General features: G+C 43.6%; 1 protein-coding gene across 3 annotated transcripts in view; it reads right to left on the bottom strand.

Annotated features, from left to right (window-relative positions):
• Fndc3b (fibronectin type III domain containing 3B) overlaps positions 1–20,747 on the bottom strand; it is a 299,935-nt gene that overhangs the window by 137,388 nt on the left and 141,800 nt on the right. For 2 of the 3 annotated variants that reach the window (XM_057756973.1, XM_057756974.1), the window contains exon 4: positions 4,540–4,616. The exons of the other annotated variant lie outside the window; for it this stretch is intronic. In XM_057756973.1, the coding sequence (XP_057612956.1) occupies positions 4,540–4,616 (77 nt within the window). The remainder of the gene's footprint in view (positions 1–4,539; positions 4,617–20,747) is intronic. 3 annotated transcript variants of the gene reach the window in all.

Here is a 20,747-nt window from a genome sequence, read left to right as displayed (position 1 = left end):
CAGTTTCATGGCCCACACACACTACCCCCACTGGTCAGCAGTCAGTCACTCCCCATCACTCCCTCCCCAGCCCTGGCAGTCGCCAGGTCTCTGCATCTATTCACATACACAGATGGCACAGGATGCAGCTTTGCACCTAGCTTCTCCTCAGTTATCTACCATGTTCTAGGCTTCTATCCATTCTTGGCTGGCAGACATGTGGGTTGATCCCACACTGATCATTGCTGATCAGCTGTTAAGAGCATATGTGTGCATGTGTCTGTACAGTCATGTATTTTCCAGTCTCTTTGCCGACACACCTATGGATGTGGCTGCTGGGACATATGGTAATCCTGCTTCACCATTTGAGACTGTTGTCCAGAGTGGGTTGACAATTTGACACCACTACATATAGTGGATAAGTGTTCCTTGTTTCCCTGGGGTTAGAAATACTTGATTCTCCTCCATCTCCCTCTCCCTCTCCCCCTCTTTTCTCCTCCCCTCCCCCCTCTCGCTTGCTCCACCCATCCTGGACTTTGCAATGCATGCTGAACACCTTTACAGATCCTAGCTGGCCTTGTATGTCACTACAGAGGAGGATGTCTAAGTCTTAGCCTTTTTGCTCTGTTTGGCTGGTTGGTTATTTTACAGTACTGTGTATGAATCCAGGGCCTTGGGTGTGTAAGGCGACAGCTCTGCTGCTGAGCTACATCTCCAGTGTTTGCTTTATTCAGACACTGTCCTGCCATGTGGCCCAGGCAGGGCACTGAAAATCTCAATCCTCATGACCCACTTTTGGGTTATGTTGTCTGTCCACTCGAGTCATAGGAGGTCTTCACACTCTTCAGATACATGCCACTTCTTATGTCATTGTCTGTGTGTGTGTTCTCTTATTTTTAGTTGTTTTTGAAATTTTGTTTTTATATATTCTGGAACATACAACAATTCAATTTATAAACAGTCAATATTACTTTTTCTCCACTATCTTACTGGAGAATACACTCTTCCAGAATCATCATTGTATGTGAAGTCTGTCACTGACCCAAATGATAGGTAGTATGCATCTTACCAACTACATCACACACTCATCAAGAGCATGCTGTATACAGCCAATATCCTGTGACCCTTTGGTGCTGAGAGAACAGAATGGCAGTCTTAAAGGAGTACCTCTACCAGGAGGGTCACTGGGCCAGAAAGGGTGGCTGAACTGCTCAACGAACAAGAGCTCTTAGCTTTTCGAATGGCAAAATAAGGAACACAAATACACACAATTAAGAAGAGAAAAGTTACCATCTAGAGTCAGATGTTTACCATGCTCAAGTGTGGGTGACAGACCACCGTGAAGGTGAGCAAGGCTGAGTGGCGAGGATCTCAACCCCCAAGCTATATAACTCTAATAGGAAGTGGGCTCTAGACCTGAGGAAGACACCCATGCCTGCTTCAGGACTGGGCACTGGGAAGGAAACAGAACTGATGGGTTCTAAGCATTCCTGACAAACCCCAGCTGAAGTGCAACTTCTCTTGGTTTTTATGGTTCTTTCTGTGCTGGCTGGTCTTATGACAACTCGACACACAAACTAGAGTTATCTGAAAGGAGGGAACCTTAATTGAGAAGATACTGACATAAGATCAGGCGGTAGGGCATTTTCCTAATCAGTGATCACATGGGAGGGCCTAGCCCATCGTGAGTGGTGCCATCCCTGAGTTGGTGGCCCTGGGTCTTTAAGAAAGCAGGCTGAGCAAGGCATGGGGAGCAAGCTAGTCAGCAGCATCCTCCATGGCCTTTGCTTCAGTTCCTGCCTCCAGGATCCTGCTCTCTCTGAGTTCCTGTTTTGACTTCCCTTTAATGATGAATAGTAATGTGGAAGCGTAAGTCAAATAAACCCATTTATTCCCCAACTTGTTTTTGGTCATGGTGTTTCATTACAGCAACAGAAACCCTGACTAAGACTCTCTTCCCACAACTTCATGACAACTCTGTTTCTTGCTCCTCAGATCTCTTGCTGATGACAAGTTTCCCCAGACATTTTTCGCTGGGTTCCACCCTCTTTCTTCCTTTGAAATGTGGAATTCATCCAGCCCTGGAAGATGAACATACATCCTACTGCCTTTTAAATTCAATTTTTTGCCGGGCGGTGGTGGCGCACGCCTTTAATCCCAGCACTCGGGAGGCAGAGGCAGGCGGATCTCTGGGAGTTCGAGGCCAGCCTGGTCTACAAGAGCTAGTTCCAGGACAGGCTCCAAAAGCTACAGAGAAACCCTGTCTCGAAAAACAAAAACAAAAACAAAAACAAATAAATTCAATTTTTTTTATACTAACAACAACCTGTTTTTCTCGGCCACTTCGCCATAGCATTGTTACAGATACAGTCCACTGCTGAAGGTTAATAAACTCTCAGCACACCTGGATTCCAAAGCCGAACTGAAACAGCTTCCACCTGAGGGCAGAGCTGCCTTGCTGGTTTCAACTCTCGGCCTTGAAAAAAAAAAAGTCTCCCTCACACAGGTGTTCACAGGCCTCGCAACTGTGGCCTCCTCTTCCTTCCCAACCCCACATCACAATTATTCCATTGTTCCTATATACTTCCAGAATCTTCCAGCAGAACTGTCAGCTAGGAAGGACTGTCAGTGTGCTTCAACCATGAATTTACAGCTCTGCTTTTATCCTTTCTATGTTAATTTTAATAGAAGTCTCTCAAAATCAGAACTATCCTAAGGTAGAAAATTTCTCCTTTGTTCTCGTCTAGGATTCCCCACAAATCCTGTGCATTTACTAGAAGGACAGCAACACTACTAGCAAGAAAAGGCCCACTTTTAAGCACAGCTTCTCCTCCATTAGAGTGTCCAGTCTTAAACAGGATCCACTAATGGCCTTTAGCATAAAGGGAGGTGTTATTTTTGCTGTCGTAATGGTGAGAACCATACTGTGTTCAATGGACTGAAACACTTTCTCGAAATAATTGAGCGGGGGGCAGAAGAGAAGGCTGACATTCTTTGTTCCTCTCTATTAACCGACTGGTGACATGAACGTCATTCATTACCACACCCCGTCAGGAGGCTGGTCTGTACCCTTTCTTCTTCCAGTGAGTCTTATGTGCAGAGATTTAGAACAGCGGGAGAACTGGCCAACAATCTGGCAACTCAAAGAATGTCAAATTGGCTCACACGAAAGTAAGGGTGGAAAAAAGATGAAATTATAGCATTTGTTGTATGCCTTGCACGGTGAAGAAATGGCTCTGTTTTTCACATCAAAGAAAGATAAATCTTCGTTGATTTTTGCCTGGGCTTCAACAATTTTCCTAAGTAGGTGCCAATTTTTTTTCCTTCTACAAAAGAAAAAACTCAAAAACCAACCCCCCCAAAATATTAATAATGGAAAATTACTGTTTTTAAATATTTTAAAGTATAGATACCAAGGAAAAATTTAAAGATGGTGTGGAACAGGACCCAAATAAGCTAACAGTGGTCACCATCTCTGAGTAAACTGTAAATATGTTCTTTTCCAAGTCTTCTGAAGCTTTCTCCCTATTCTCACAACGTATGTATGATGTTCTTACAGCTAACAACCAACAAAGGAGGCAAGATGAAAAAAAAAGATGCTTAATTAGTGAGAAATGGTGAGGTGTAAGGAGCGGCTGAGCCTTGAACAAAAACTCAAAATATAAACACACCCCCTGGATCTTAAGCAGCCCAAGCTTCCCAGGCACTCAAACCTCTATCTCCAAACCTCTCCCTCTTATCCAGGCATAGAACTAAAATTTTATCCTTTAAAAGTTTTGTCTTGTGCAGGATGTGGGTCATGCCTGCCTGTGACCAGCACTCAAGAGATGAGGACGGGGTGGGAGAGTAGGAGCTCAAAGCTATCCTCGGCCACACGGTGAGTTCAACCTGGGCATCTGAGTCATAGGACAGATGGGAGGAGAATCCTAAAACAGAAAGCTCCACAGACAGAGGAATGTCACACAGACATTAGGCGTGTAACTGTAACTTATATGTAGGCAGCCTACAGCTCCTTCTGATTTCCTCTAACTCTGGTACCTCAGGTTGCAAGACCTGGGAAGTGTCAACAGTGCCCTAAAAGACAGCAGTCTCTCCTGGTTACATTTCTTGTCAACTAAATCTCAGCAGAATTGTCTCTGATGACAGGTCTGTGGGACAATTTCTGATTAGTGACTGATGTAGGAAGGCCCAGTGCACTGAGGGAGGTACCATCCCCTAAGCAGGGAGGCAGGGAATGCAGAAGAGAGACAGCTAAATTGTGGGTCTGGGAGCAAGCCAGTTAGTAGGATGCATTCATGATTCTGCTTAGTTGCTTCCTGAAGTTCCTGCCTTGGCTTCCCCTCCATGAAGAACTGTAATTTGTAGGCTAAAATAAACCTTTTTCCTCTCCAAGTTGGTGTGGTAGTGTTTTTAGCGCAGCAACAGAAAGCAAACAAGGACACAATTCTTTTGTTAGCATAACTAAATTAACTCATGAAGGATGTCTGTTAAGTCTTGAGATGTATTTTGCTGGAAAAATAACAGTATACTAGTGAGGGAGATGCTGGTCAACTGCCATACCTGTGAGATATAGCCTGGAGGCACATGGATGGGAGGGATGGACCCATTGGGCGACATCATGGGTACTTCAGCGGGGCCTGGAAGTTATAAGAGCAAAACATTAATAGGTGAAGAGAGACACACGTCATCCAACGTCATCCCTGGGGTCTGTGACATGCCATAACTACTTGAAACCATGGCTGAAGTAATTTTCTGGACAAATCAAGGAAACAAACAAAACATATACAAAACAAAGCAACAACAAGAAAGTTACAACCATCTCTATTAATGTTTAACAATCCCTACAGGCACAGATTCCATAAACCAAAACTGTTCTGTCAAAGCCAGCCTAACAGAATGGAACCAAAGCTTTCTCCTCTTGACTTAAAGACACAGGGGAATAATTTAAATCTCCTCCTAACAAACTCCAACTCTACTTTTTATAAAAGTGTGTTGTAACTAATACATGAACACATTTTTGAAGTGAGTGTTTTTTGGTTCAAATGCTCTTATAAGCTTTGGATTTAAGATTTTATGTGATTTTTATTTTCAATAATTTATTATAATCTACCATTGATGTGAAAGATATAAAATCTTTAAAATACTCCCAAACCTACTGGGCCTGGCAGAACAGCCCTACAACCCCAGTTGAGCAGCCACAGCAGGACAAATCACATGTTCAAAGCCTGCCTGGACAACCTCATAAAACTCTACTTCAAAATAAAAAGTCGGGGTATTGTTTTAAAGGGCTTGGGGTATGGTTCAGTAGTAGAGCACTTGTTTAATATATATAAGATCCTAGTTTTAATCCTTAATATCATTAAAAAAATCAACCAACTGTTTGGTCTATCTCTCATTAAGTATGGAGAAAAATAGATCATATTTTAAAATTAAGTAGCATTAAGATTTGTCATGCTGAATAAATTTCTATTTTCCATAGTAAAACATTAAACTGGCAGGAGCTAATTCAATGAATGCTTTGTTGTTGCTGCTGCTGTAGCTGTCACCTCCCCTTTCCTGCAACTGTTGTTTTGGAGACAGGGTCTCATGTAGTCCAGGCTCGTCTGGAACTCCCACTACGCCCAGTTTTATGCAATACGAGGGATCCTTACCAGGGCTTTGTGCATGCTACCCAAGCAATCTACCAACGAATCCTAATCACATGAGTAAGGCAATCTAATGAATGGCAAGGTTAACAGTTACCTAAAACATAGTTTGGGTTAATGTTTCATCACAGAAGAACTGCCATACACCAAAAACAACTTGACTTCCTTACAAGGAACCTACAATCCAACAATTTCCCAAGTGAAGGAATCTTCGAACTTCCCGTCCACAGCTAGCTCTCCTATGGAGTTAGCAACTCACCCCCAAAACCTATGTGTTTCATTCACTGTGAGATGCGACTTCCTGGCTCCAAGCACTGTGCTGTTTATTTGCTTTCTCCTGGTGGGTGTTATGCTGCTGCTGGCAGTGACAGCTACTCAGCTGGAACAAAACCCAGGAGAAATCCGCCACTTTACTTGGCAAATGGAAACCACCCTGCCACCCGATCACTGCATTTACAAGACAGCATATGAGCCTTTCACAGCACAGCGCTGCTGCCATGGCAGGAGAGGACGGATGGGGCAGAGGGTGGGGGAACGGGGTCAAAGAAGCATGAGCAGGCCTCCAAGCTCGGGGGAAGCAGCAGAAGGGGAGAAAGGGTGAAGGACAACACAGACACTCCCAAATGAGTGCTCACTGTAAGTTCATGGACAACTCCTCGCATCACTGAACTCTGAGGAGCTCTACACTCACAAACCCGGTGAGTGGGTGTCTGTGATCAAAACCGAAAAGAGGGTGACGTGCACCACAGCTCAGTGGTGGAGCATTTTTAAAACCCTGAGTTTGATTTCCACTATGCCCGGCCTTACCAAAACTATGGATGTCACCATTTTATTTTTAAGTAGAATTAAACTTATATGGTGACCACTAAGGGTGTTGGTTTCCAAGTTCATCTTCCTCATCAGCTTCCACATCTTTAACACAGCCATCAAGATATAAGGCATTTCTTTGAATCCATATTTGAATTGATTCATTTAAAAAGAATCGTACCATCTTTGAAATCCAAATATGAATATGCACATGGTTCCATAGCTCCCCCAGTCTCAGACCTGTGTGCCTTTGAACAGTGAGCTCATTCAGCCTTTCTGAGCCTCACTTTTTAACAGTTGTAAGTGAAAATAAGAATGGCTACGTCATAAGGGCAGGATGAAAACCTGAATGCATTAATACCTGTAAAAGCAGCAAGAGCATAATGAGCAAATATCTCTTCGGGACTACAGCATATACGAAGACCAGCTGAGCTATCCAGGTCATGAACTGAGCAACTACTGGATTTGTGGACTTCCTATCCATAGTCAGACATTGCTGGGCTAGCTGAACCGCAGCCTCTAAGTCATTCTAATGAACTCACTTTCTCTATCTAGAGAGTCATTCTATACGTTCTGTTCCTCTAGGGAACCCTGACTAACAAAGGAGCAAAAAGATTAACCAGGCAAAGTATGATAAAAACTCCCTAAGGAAAACTGCTACTCTGCATGTTAATTCAAAAAAAAATCCCAAAATTTAAATGTAAAAAAAATTTAAAGATCATACATACACCTAGGCATGCAAATGCCTCTAATCCAGAGTGTATGAAGCATAGATAGGCTCACTGGACTGCTTGCGAGCTTGAGACCACCCTGGTTTACACAGTGAGTTACTGGCCAAGCAGACCTACCTAGCATGACGGTCTCAAAAGAAAACAAGCTACGGACCCCAAAGAGACAAAAAGAAAGAACTTGGGCTTCCACTTGAGATCATATGTAATGATTAACTCAAAACTGATCATAGAACTAAATATATTCATTGAGTATTAGGTCATGGATCTAATTTTCATGGGAGAAAATCAGACCTGGACTTCGAGACACTGTGAGTCAGGTACAATGCCACAAGCACAAAGCACAGAGGAAAAACTGAACTCCATCAAAATTAAAACCTTTGTGCATTAAAGTCACTACCACAAAAATAAAACACCATTTAATGGACAAAATGCAAATCCCATTTGAGAATAGACTTCTATCTAGAATATAAAGAATTCTTACACATCAACAAAAAAGAAAAAGTACAATAGCTAGCTTAAAGATGGGAGGAGGAACTGAATAGACATTTCTCAGAAGAATCCCAAGAGTCACAAGAAGCACTTGGAAAAGGCTCAGTTAGGAGGGTTAGGATCAAACCGCAGCAAAAAGCCTCCTGATGCCCAGCAGGGCAGCTTTGTTAACATGGATGGGGTGGAGAAGATGTGTGTTGGTACGAAAACAGAGAAACTGGACTTTGTATATTGCTGGGGAGAATTCAAAGTGAGAGCTCAAAATTGTACATCCTCACAAAGTGAAGCACAATACTCTCTTATGAGCTGATGTCTATGGAAAGCTAACTTGGCTTACACAGTGTGGTCCAAGGCAGCCAGAGCTAGCTAACATATTTCTGAATTCCCCTACCGATTATATACCACAAAAGAACTAAAGCAGGTACTCAAATAACTACATGCATGAGCATGTTCACAGTAGCACTGTTCACAAGAAATACAACCAAAGTATCGGCCAGGGGATGAACAGGCCAGGAAAATGTATGGTGTGCAAACAACACAATACTATCATCCGTAAAGGGGGATACAGCACTGACAGGCAACGGGCGGATGAACCTCAGAAACGCTCAAGTCACCACTGTCATGCTGTCTGGGACTCTAATTACATGAAACATTAGGAAGAAAAAAATCAACCCACAGAGGGACATTGGTCATAGTTCAGTGAGTGAATGCTTGCTGACCATGTGTGAGGCTCTGGTTTTCATCCCCAGTATGTAAGTAATAACAATAATTAATCCACACCGGCAGAACTGATTGATGTCTAACAAGAGTAGAGGCAGGGAAGGGAAGCACAAGAGGACCGGGGGTTACCAAACAGCTGCCCAATGGATAGAGAGTTTCTCCAGCAGTGATGAGAACGTTTAGACAGAGCCGGTGCTCACATAGCACAGAAACTAGGTAAACGCCAATAAACTAAAAATAACTAACTACGCAAGCATTCACTTTAACTATGCATATAACCAATGACAGGTAAGACAGCAGAACTGAACACAAAGATGGAGGGCATACTGGGACAATGCTAGTTCCAAACACTGCTAGGTAGAGACTGGAACACCCCATCTGCAAGCAGCTAAGGGCTTCAGGGTGGACACATAGATATGTAAATAAGGCCTCAAACACTGATGCAAGCTTGTGTCCTCTCAAAGTGTCATTTCAGATGCTAGGCACTGAGCACATCCCTTTGGCAACAGCAAAGTGAAGAAGGCATACTGCTCTCTCCAACATATGGTTTCTTCCCAAAGACCAAAGGTTGACTTGCAGAACACAGCCCTATCCTGATAGAAGCTTGTTTGTGTCTGGCCTCTGCTGTTGCAGTTTCCCCGAGAGGAGAGCACCTGATAATTCCAGGGGTTGCTCTGAGGACAGGACAGTGGGACTCAACAGTACCTCTGCAAGTCTGGTGACTCAGCAACTTTAACACCGCATCTAAGAAAGGCCCAAATGATGTGAAGGAAAAAGAATTCCAGCAGAAGCACCAGCCACAGAAACCAAGAGAGCAAGTAACTTGCTTTGCCCTTCAGTTTTTTTCTCCAAGTATTTCTATTTTAGCTGCAAAATTATATCCTGTTTCAAATATATAAAAAATACAAATACGTAAATTACAATTTAGACAAGAAACAAAAAAGCAAGAGGTGGTTGTTTTCCTTCATTTGGTATCTATTCCTATATCCCTGATCACAACTCCCTATCTCCCAAAATTCCCTGTTCTTGTTCCAGTTTCTAGGAAACCTTCGAGAGTTGGGTATGCCTAGCTGTCTCAGTGTGCTGGGACAGCTGGATGTCAAAGGTCCAGCCCTTGCTTTCTGAAGGTGGATCTCCTACACTGAACACTGGCTTTCGGACAAGAATTTCTACTCTGGCCCAACCACTGTCCTTAAAAGCGAACAACCATAACAGCAAAGGCTTCCTGGAGCTTCCTCCTCAGGTAAATCACTACCAAGAACCCATGCTTTGCAGGGCAGGGAATTCAGAAGCAGGGCACTGTCATCTTCTCAGAAAACAGGGATTAGGGCCCATGGTCTGCCATCTTCTCTTCTCAGAAGATGGGGCTCAGAGTCTGTGGTCAGTCTGCCCTGTTAGTTTAAAACCTAAATTTTCTTTCAAAGTACTCCTCTAAGAACTGAGTTGTAAAACAAGGCAACAAAAGATGAGGGTTTGGCTCTCACATAAGGCTTGGGGCTCAAATCTCAACTTCCTTTAGCTTAAATAAACTCAAGACATCTATCTAAACCATGTATTATCAAATGGCCTTAGATATTTTAGAAATATCTACATAGGTCCTTGTGAATATACCCTACTACAATACATTAGTAAATATTCTATTGATTTCAGTTCAATAAACATTATGCAAGATGTGGAAAGAAAAGTTTCCCGGATTCAACAACAGATCCATAAAACAACCAACTACCACACAAGACTCAGCATTTTTTTTTAAAGAGGCAAACAGTTTTGGGGCTGCAAGGTAGCAATTACTCTTAAAGCAGCTGAGGAATATTTAAAACCCTCACACTGGCAGTGAACAATAAAGGATTTGGTAAGCCATTTGCTGCATGAACACTGTACTAACACAGGTTTCAAAGAACTGGATTTAAATTCAGAGCTATGAAAACAAAGCCTTAAGACTGTCAAGAGATCAGGCCCCAGGGAGAAGGCTGTGATGAAATCTTGAGCTCCAGGTTTCCAAACTCTCTTTGGCATGTTCCTGAATTCAGCACACCTTCGTTACATCCAATGTGGGGTCAGGTTATACAAGAAGCCAAGGGTACAGTGACATTAAAAAAGAACATTTCCATTCTTAACTGTGGAGAAAAGAACAGAAATCAGCAAGGCACAAAGAGCCATGCAAGAAAAAAAGGGGCCCTGAGGTCTGTGACAGACAGTGAGTCTCAGCATGGACTGCGCTTACAGTCCAGATGTCTCTAGCAGATGCTCTTGGTATGTCTAAGCAACAGAAACCATGAAGGTGTAAGGAAGAAGACCCAAGGGAAAAGGTGCAGGTTGATTTTTGGGAAAACGAAAGACGGTTCATTTTCACTCCCAACCTGAACCAAGCTGATTTCTGAAATTGTGGAGTCCTGTTCTTCATGCTTTGAACCCAAGTTAGGAAGGAGGCTCACCAGCACTGTGTGTGCATGTAAGACATCTGTCACCATCTTATCAGTACGGATGGCAGCAGCACTGAAACTCAGACTTCCTGGATTGGTCTTCCATGTGAGACTGGGGATGGAGTATGTCCATGGAACACCTGTTTATAGGGGAGCCAGGACCCTGTACGCTTCAGATCTCTGAAGAATGACACAGATACAACTCAATAGTGCTGAGGAAGGGTTTCTGGTGGATGAGGAAGGGCTTCTGAGGGACACTGCACATCTACAATCCCTGTGTGCAATAATCACAACTGAGACAAAAAGCATTTCAAAGCCATGCGCATTTGTGAGTGTGTGTCCATCTGTCCTTGCATGAGGGATGTGTGCATACAGTGCATACGGCTGTGTGGACACACACATGTGGAGGCCAGAGACTGTCCTTACATGCATCCCCCAATCACTCTCCACTTTAAATGCTGAGTTTTGGTCTCTTACTAGATGACGGTTTTGGCTAGTCTGGTTAGCCCGCTTGCCATGGGAATTCCCTACCTCCACTGTCCAAATGCTGGGATCACAAGTGAGCTGCCTTCCCTCCATCCATGTGAGTACCAGAGGTCAGACTTGTGAGTTTAAAGCCAGCTCCTCCCAGGATGTTTGTCTGCTACCTACTGGGGTATCAAGTAGAAAGACGTTCCTCATACACCATGCAGTGCAAAGGAACATTCACTGTTCAACTGATGTTGACTCGAGGGGGGTTTCTAGAAATGGTGTGAAGAAACGGGTACCCAGAATCCCTGGTGGGGTGCTCTAGTGATCATACACAATGTAAAAAGCTTTCCAACATTGCCCCTACAAAATAAGGGCATTTCAATTACATTTGAATCACATTGTGAGTTAATATGCAAACAATGTTGTTAAAGAATATATTCAAGTTTATAATCAGGGTAGTAAAGAATCAAAAAGATAGATTGTTCATCATAGGGCAACTCAGGAGAGTTTTGACAGGGCATCCTGAGAGCAGAGCTCACCAGTCTGAGTGCTTGGGGCTCTTAGGGGAGTTACAGCCATTCTCTCCCAGCAGCTTGCTCCACTCTCTGGAAGGGAATGAGGAGTAGGAGCTTGTGGCTCACTTTGGCCTAGCACAAAGAAGCCTGAGTTCAACCCTAGGACTGCATCAACATGGAATGTTAGCCCATTCCTATAATCCCAGCACTCAGAAAGTAGACACAAATTTAGGAGTTCAAGGTTATCCTTAACTACATAGCAAGTTCCAAGCCAGCAAGGGTTATATGAAACCTTGTATCAAAACAGGGAGGCCAGGTGGTAGTGGTGAATGACTTTAATCCCAGCACTGGGATCTCTGTGAGTTTGAGGTCAGCCTGATCTACAAAGTGAGTTTTAGGACAGCCAGAAAAAAACAAAAAACAAACAAAACAACAACAAAAGCCTCTTGCTTTATGCTTGCAATGCAAGCACCAACTGTCACTAATGGAAGCCATCCCTCAATCCAGTAATTTTCTTAAATGAACTTAAATTTTACAAAGGCATTATACTTGCTAATAAAAATTCTCAGAGCTGCCCAACGGCCACGACCTGAGAGTGACAGGCTTGGAGATGACTAGTTCCATGCGATTTGCCATCTCCGCCTTTGCTAAGCCACACAAAATAAGCCAGTAAGGAACAAGAGTTCCTGCAGTCAGTCCATGATTGCACAGCCAGGGCTGCACTATCTGGTCATGAAGGGGGTGACAGCAGACTGGGAACTGGATAATAAAGTGCACTAGCAAGGAGGCTGGGCTGTACCATCTCCTTATTGCTTGAAGTCAGGTGCAGACCTCCAGCCAATTGTGGGTATGGGTGGGAAGGTTGGAAAGGCCTAGAGAGCTGAGCCCAGTTGACTTGGAACCTTCTCAGTGACAGTATGACAGAGACAGTCCTGTGATTGTATTAAAAGTTCTTTCTCATCCCAGCACACTGTTCCCTAGATCTCAGAAACAACTAGCAATTTCCCAACCAGCAGCTGCTGCACTTTCAAAAGTCAATCCCATGAGGCAGGTGCAGAGACTCACGCCTGCAACACCAGCACCTGGGAGGATGAGACAAGACTGCCGCTGAGTTTGCCCGCATTTCTATGATTCCATCTGGGTGACAAGCACTGGTCTCACTTAGGTCCACAGATTCTAGAAAAGGGCTCTAGGCTGATATTCCCTAAAATCCTTCCTGCTGTCACCCTCGGGTGCTTGTTACATGAGAATTTGAGGCCTTCAGAAAATGTTGACTCCTGGGTTTGCTCCTTTTTTCATAAATTGCCCATCTACCCCTCCACCCCAACAGAACCAAGTGATCCACCAGTTCTGAAGCAGATGCTGCTGCATCAGTTTAGAGGGATGGGCAACAGGAAGAACACCACAATCCACCGACAGGGAGACAGCTCAGTGCATAGAGGACTGGCCTATGACCTGAGTCTAGATTCCCTGGAGCCCGCATCAAAGCTGGAAGCACAGCTTCTATGAAAAATGCAGGGAGGACACAGGAGAGTCTCCGGAACTTTGAGCTAGGCAGCCTCGCTGACGTGATGGCAAAAGACCTTGTCTCCAAACAAGGCGGAGAGGCGAGGGCGGACACCGAAAGCTGTCCTCGGCCTCCACACACACACACACACACACACACACACATTTGCACATAACACACACAGCAATACAAGCACACACAAAAAAGCAAACTTCATGAACACTATGAAAAACAGGTGCACACAGATCCTGTGAGTAGAGTTCATTTATAGTTACTTAAAGCCCAATAAGCTAAGTCTTAACTTCAGTCTAGTATTTTAAAACAGAGAAGAAAAAGTTAACAAGATGTTAGCAGAGTACCATAAATTTTATCCTGTTAATGGATATTTAATTTAATAACTTCAACTAACAGAGATGAGTGTAATTTGTCTAAAAATAGTGCTCCAGCTTTCCGCATAATAAATCAATTACTGTGCTTCCATGGCAACACAATGGGAGTTTATATAACATAAAGTAATAAGCACTATATTAAGAAGACTTTGCAATTATTGCATTTCTTTCAATGATTATTAGCTCCTTGTGATAGTCCAATACAAAAAAATATGAGCCTAAGTACAAAACAGACAAGCAATAATAGTCTTTCAGAAAATTATTTGAGCATATGATGATATGCATCTATAGGATGTATTAATGTATTCATGTGGTTCTGTACATGTGTTGAACATGTGTGTGTGTGTAGATGTACTGATGTACTCATGTGGTTCTGTACCCATGTACGTGTGTTGAACATGTGTGTGTGTATAGATGTACTCATGTACTCATGTACGTATGCTGAACATGAGTGTGTGTGTAGATGTACTGATGTACTCACATGGTTCTGTACACATGCATGTGTATATGAACACACATATACGTGTCTGTAGGATGCACTAATGGGCCATATGGACCATTTGGTTCTGTACATATTCATGTGTGCCTGTATAGAGGCCAGTAAGTCAATTCAAAGTGCTTTTCTTGATCACTTCCTACCTGGTTTTCTGAGAAAGGGAATCACGGAGCCTGATGCTCTCCAACCGGCTAGACCAGCTGCCCAGTGAGCTCCAGGGATCCACCTGTTTTCAATCCCCGGTGCTGGGGTGACGACACATTCTACCAAGCTTGGCTGCTATTGGCTGCCGAGGATGTGAGCACAGCCTTTCATGCTTGTACGGTAGGGGCATAGTCTCATGAGTCCAGGATCAGTTGGTAAAATCATAACATGTTTCTGTCGATAGGGGAACGCAGCAACACACCAGCAGTCTCAGTACTTTCGAGACTGAAGGCTGGCCCCTGAATGGCGGCTTCATGTCTTGAACGAACACACAGGGGGTCAGATCTCTGGCCACAGTAACTCAACAAAGGAGGCCGATATCCAGATAGAGTGGGAGCTAAAAAGACAGGGGTTCCCACGATCCTGCAGCAGGCCTAACAGCGTCAAAACGTTACATGTCTTATGAATGTGTGCAGTTCCTAAAACTCTGACTCACAACAATAAAAACAACACAGTTTTATTCCACACTTTGTATCTTCTAGTCTCACTGAACTATGGAATCATTAAGTACTTTCCACTAAACGATACATCTTCTCCATTGGTTTGCCACTTACAATAACGCACTATACCCCCACCTTCTAGGAGAGGGATATATGGGAGGGGCTTAAAATAAACACAGGAATTGCTGTCTGAGGGTGGACAGTGTGCACCACAGTTAGTTCCAGCTACTACTGCCCCAGTAGTGGCTGGGAAACTGCTAGATTCTCTTAATTGTGCTCCAGCGCACTCCCTGCTTCTCTTCATCCCCAGCCCCAATCACACTGTTCCTACCAATGTCAGCCACAGAGGAGAAAGTTCTTCACAACTCAGAGGCTTCAAGGAGCGAAAACCAAGTCTTTCCCTTAAAGACTAGGGTACAGGGGTAGAGTATATAAATGTTGGAGTTTTGCTATCAGTGCTTCAATTTTACTAGATCTGAGGAGGTACAGCTTATCGAAATCTACTAAACAAAAGTAGACGGAAGGAATAGTAAACCCCACTCTGACACACAAACTGTATGTGTGTGTGCATGTGTGTGTGCATGTGCACAAACATGCGTGTGTGTGTTCAAACTTGATACATGATCCACAGGCTGTTCTGGTCACTCTTCTTCCCTTGCAAACCCTATTGCCAATTTCCCAGCATCTCTCACTGTGGGGCGGGACACTGTGTGGGGAGTCAGAAGAACTGGGCAAGGGTGAAAGGCTTTCGAAGGGTTTGTTACCAAAAACTCATATGAACTCAAACACAGTGAGTCCTAGATGTTTCTGGTAGCTCTTGCCCAGGCAGCACCACGTAACTTCACTGTAGCCTTGCTTCTGAATGCACAACTTTGCACGGGGCAGGCTGTCATGCCACCCCACGCCAACAGTCATGGCCTGAGGCGCCTGGGCTCAGAGCAGAAAAAAAAGCGTATGAGGAACGTGGTGACTTCAATGAAGAAGCGAAGTTTTCTGCTCTTAGAGAAACACAAGGGTCTAGTTATGGGGAAAAGACTTTATATTTTCCTACCAAAAATCTTCAGCATGTGTTTAGATGGCAGTGGTAGCACGTTTGATTTTTAAAACCCTTGTCTGGACTGCTGATTCGAATTTCACTTTCAAATGTTATTAAATGTTCAGGTTTAGAACAGAATTTTCATCCATTTCTAAATTGACTCTAAACACATTTCTGCCACTTCGTACTACATATTTACGTAACATTGTCTGCACTGACAATTTTAAAAATAAAAGTATCAATTGACTACAAGAAACCTTGTAGATGCTTATATAAGGCCGCCTCAATTATTCAGCCAGGCTAATTCTTTATTTGGAAAAAAATAAGCATATCTACTTCATTAATATGCACATTTGCGTGTCTTTAGTAAATGGTAAAATTATGTGCACACTGAAGAATTGTCTAAATAGACTTCTTACCAGTTCATGTCTGGTTTGTATCCCTGGCTTAAATACCTATGTACCAAGGTTGTGCAAAACTTCTGAAAAAAAAGGATCAAGATAGTAAACATTGAAAAGCCTGGTTTGCTCGACACTCACAGAGAGGGACACCAATGACATCGTGAAGCCTGGTTTGCTCGACACTCACAGAGGGACACCAATGACATCGTGAAGCACTTCCATTTCTACCCCTGAGTGCCTGTGGTACAGTGATACTCAACAAAACACTTCCTATCTCTTCAGCTTTTCATGGTAATTCACACCGTGGCCACCTCTGCAGATGAACCCATATGGAGCTGGGAAGGCCAGCAAGCAGCTAAGAGCAGTACTGTAGCAGTCTCGGGTGGAGCTTAGAGTGTTGGCGCTGACACGTATGTGGTGAGGGCACCCTCGCTCTATAGGCCAGAAGCAGGCCCAAATGGGCACAAGCAGGAAAGCTTAAGAAGAGCGGAAAGCTCAAAACAAGGGTTCCAGCAGAAAATCACAGTTCCCTTCTACACTATAATTTCTCTTTCAAAAGACAAAACTTGAAAATAAATCAGTTTAGTGTAAAACATCTGAAGAAGTTCTTTGTTTTCAACAAGTTTGCAAAAACAAATTCAGATACCATGCTTATAAATTACAAAAAAAAATCACAGTATATTATGATCCAATTTTATTTCTTTACAGTATATTTTTTTCAAACTAGGTCGCTATAAATACATTCCACAACAAATTTCAGTTTCTGATGAGCTCCTAGAACTATATTAATGTCTGGCTTGAGTTTTCACACCCAGCTATTTGGGAACCTAATCCCCTGTGTAAGAGCCATGGGACTTCCTTTGACAGGTGCTCACAAGAATGCCTTGAGCACCTCAGATGACTGGCACCACTGCCACACGACATTCCTTCAGAAAGTCACCTCAGACCAGCCAAGTGCAGTTAGCCTTGTGTCCCCTTGGGAAGAGCGAGTTACACTCTCCAATAATTGTATGACTGTGCAGCAGTAAGAACAGTTTGAAAAAGTCCTCTCTCCACACACACACATACACACGCACACACGCGTGCATGCACAAAGTCAAAACCCTATGCAAATACTCTATTCTCTTTCTATCATGTAGAAATACATGGTTGCACAATTTATATGCTATATATATTACTTTCTATGTGTGTGTATACACACATGCATGCACACACACATGTGAGCCTGCACACATGTGTGCATACATATACACACACGCACACATACCTCCTGACTTTGCTCTCAGATACTGCATAATGAACAATTTATTTGAAGCTCAAAATCAAACTGCCAATGAGCTCTGAGCAAATTGAAATGGCCAGCTTTACCTATCAGACCACAACACAATTCAATTAATTTATAATGAACAACAGGGAATGAATTAAGCAGTAAACTTATTTCCACAATAAAAACAGAAAGATTGATTCACTTACTGAATACAGTATTTACTTAAAGTGATCTAAACTTCATAAATGCTAGATTCTGAGTATCGATAGACCCAAAACCTACAGTGAACTACACATTCCAAACACTCAAGGGGAGATGCATAAAGTCCTGGTTGAGAAGAGCACAGTGGTCTTCGCTGGCCAGTCCCCACTGCACACTGCAGCACAGGTGCCAAGACCACGCCCTACAGTGTTCACCTCACACTCCACCCCGGGCCTGTTACTAAGCCTCTGTCTATGCCTCAGTCTCCCCCAATTGAAGAAATTGCTATAGGTAGAGCATCCCTAATCCAAAGTGTTCTAGAATCTAAAATGTTTCAAGGTCAACAATGTGTGAGCACTGATGATGCTTTAAAGCTCTGTATCTGAAATTTCGGGAGGCTCAGTTAGTAAAGTCACACAATAGTTAAAATTCAGATACGTCAACATCTCTGGTCCTAGGCATTCGGGTGAGAACAACCGCCTCCCCCCTCCCCCAGTAGAATCGGTCTCTCCAGACTGTACTGTTTAAGCAAATGAGATGGCATGCATCAAGTGCTCACGTGCTCAGCTGGCCAGCTAGCTAGCTGCTGTCATCATCACAGCCACAGCTGGAGCAGACCTTCCTCTCCTGGCCTAGCTGATACAGTCCAGAGACAAGCCATCAAGGTTTTGGAACTGCACATTTCCAGGTCCAGGTATTACTAGATAAGGAAAACAGCAAGTGCTTTGCCCACGGAGTGAGCCAAGAACTGTTGACACCAGCTGAGCTCATCAAGAGTGAGGACTCACTGAGACCAGGCAGTGCGTTTTACTGCTGAATGAGACTCTCCTCTCCACTCGTAAAACCATTTGGATCTTGCAGTCAGCTACAGAAAGCCCCCTGTGTTTTCTCCACAATGCCAAGCAAAGCTTTCCCAGAGCAATAACAGGTACTTAGTAGCCTATTCAGGTCAAAATAAATAAGCATCTTGTTGTGTGCTCTCAGAGACGGTCTATAAACAGAACTGCTGCCCTTCCCTACTCAACAAGACTTCTCAATTTTAAAACCCAGAACGATGGCTAACCATCAGAGATAGCAATGTTTTCCCATACATCAAGATCTCAATTTATATAGCAAATACTAGACTTTACCAGAACATACAATTACCATAGACTTCGGTATAGAATGTGACATCAGAAAACTCATTTCATTTCATTCTTGTGTACCATAAACTCTGAAATATAAAGCGGTATTTACAAAGCAACAGGAACTCCTTCATATCAGTTAGCTTTCACGCCTGAGAATTCTTCAGGCTGATGAAAACCTATCATCTACTCAGTAGTACATGACAAGCGTATTCCATGTGGCAGCAGGGCACTACTGTGCTTCGGGGTGTGCCAGATCCAAGTGAGCAGAAACACGCCATTCCTTGGAAGATCCCTGCAGGAAGTTTTATTTTGCTTAGGAGAAATCAGGACTATTGATACAATTCTATTTGCTAGAAGAGCCTGTTTATTTACAAAAACTGGCTACAAGGAGCTAGCAAAAACGCATTTCAATGGAGCTGTCTCTTCCTTTCTTCTGTTCTCTCCACTCCTTTCTCACTCCCCTTGAGAGGTGCCTCTGCTCCATGTTTGGCTTCTAAGGGCCTGATGAGACCCTGGATGCTACAGTGAATGCCTGAAAGGATGCTACAGTGAGGCCTGAAAGAAATATTTCTCTCTCCTCGCTTTGACTCAGAAAGTCTGAACACAACAGGATCCATTCAAGGCGTGATGGAGTGCCTCACAGAGGCGGCAACATGTTCCCAGTTGGCAAACAGAGACCTGTTTGGACAGTGAGCACGGCCCATCCACTCAGCAAACACCAGCTTCCCAAGGGGTTCAGAGAAGAAAGAGGGAGACGTTCTAGGCCCATTTTTCAGACTCCAACTCCAATTTGGGACAATCTTTCTAAACAAAACGCCTTTGTTCCCAAAGTCACAATTTAGTGGGTCCCAACTGCTTTCCTAGAAACTATGTCCATCTATTTACAACTGCACTGGGGCCAAAAATCATTTGTAAAGTCCTGAAAGGACAAGAGTGATGGGAAACACCCCGATTTCCATCTGTATAGTAACAGACAAGGAAGGACTAGGAAGCTGCATGCCGGGCAGCTAGGATGCGGCTGGAAAGCAAAGGATCACGGAGTCTTCTCTGGAGCAGAGGTGTTGGATGCGCTGCAAGCAGGACATAAGATCAAAGGAGAAAATGAGTACGTGAATGTTAAGCAAATCCTGGTCAGGTTATGTTCCTCTGTGGATGTAGTTACTCTTTCCATACAGATTTGCAGAAGAAAATTCTTACTCAGCTTCATTAAAATGATCATACAGAATGAAATGAAAGACAGAAATTCTGGATAAAAGTTGCACTCAACCCATTTTCGGCGGGTCCTCCAAGACACAACTCAATGCACATGGAGCACACGCTTGCCTGGGCTCTGCGCGTTGGGCACGACCTGCTGCCGCTACCAGTATACCCAGTGCCAGAAACCTGTAACAACAGCCTTTTGTTAGCACAAAAGCAAGGACTAAAATTTGGACAAACTGGGCCCTAGCTCAGTGGGTGGAGATTTGCCTAGTGCTCACAAGGCTCTGAGTCCAGCTGCCAGCACTGCAAACAAGCAAAGGATTTCCAAGGTTTTCACTTTGAAAGTAGGGTAATGATAGAGGAGAGGGAGAGAAGAAAGAAAGGCCGTATCTTCCAAGGCATAAGGGGCCTCACAGTCCTGAATACATTCTCATTACTTATAAGTGTTGCTTCCCCATCAATGCAATGTGTAAAGGGAAAATGTCAGAGTCCAGACAACTCCGCACAAATGTATTTTACAGAGAACATTCTAACTGGGAAGACAACAGCAGGTCAGTAGCCTTTTGTACAGAGCAAGCCAACAGCTTTCAGACTTTTAACGAGCTATAAGAGAAATACAGAATACATGCAGCAGGACTATGTGTCCTCAAAGCACGACATTTTCTTGTCCTTGCCAGAATCAGCATGCCAATTCCTGCA

The sequence above is a fragment of the Chionomys nivalis genome, chromosome 24, assembly GCF_950005125.1.
Source record: "Chionomys nivalis chromosome 24, mChiNiv1.1, whole genome shotgun sequence".
Taxonomy (NCBI): domain Eukaryota; kingdom Metazoa; phylum Chordata; class Mammalia; order Rodentia; family Cricetidae; genus Chionomys; species Chionomys nivalis.
This window is presented reverse-complemented; position numbering and strand designations above follow the sequence as displayed.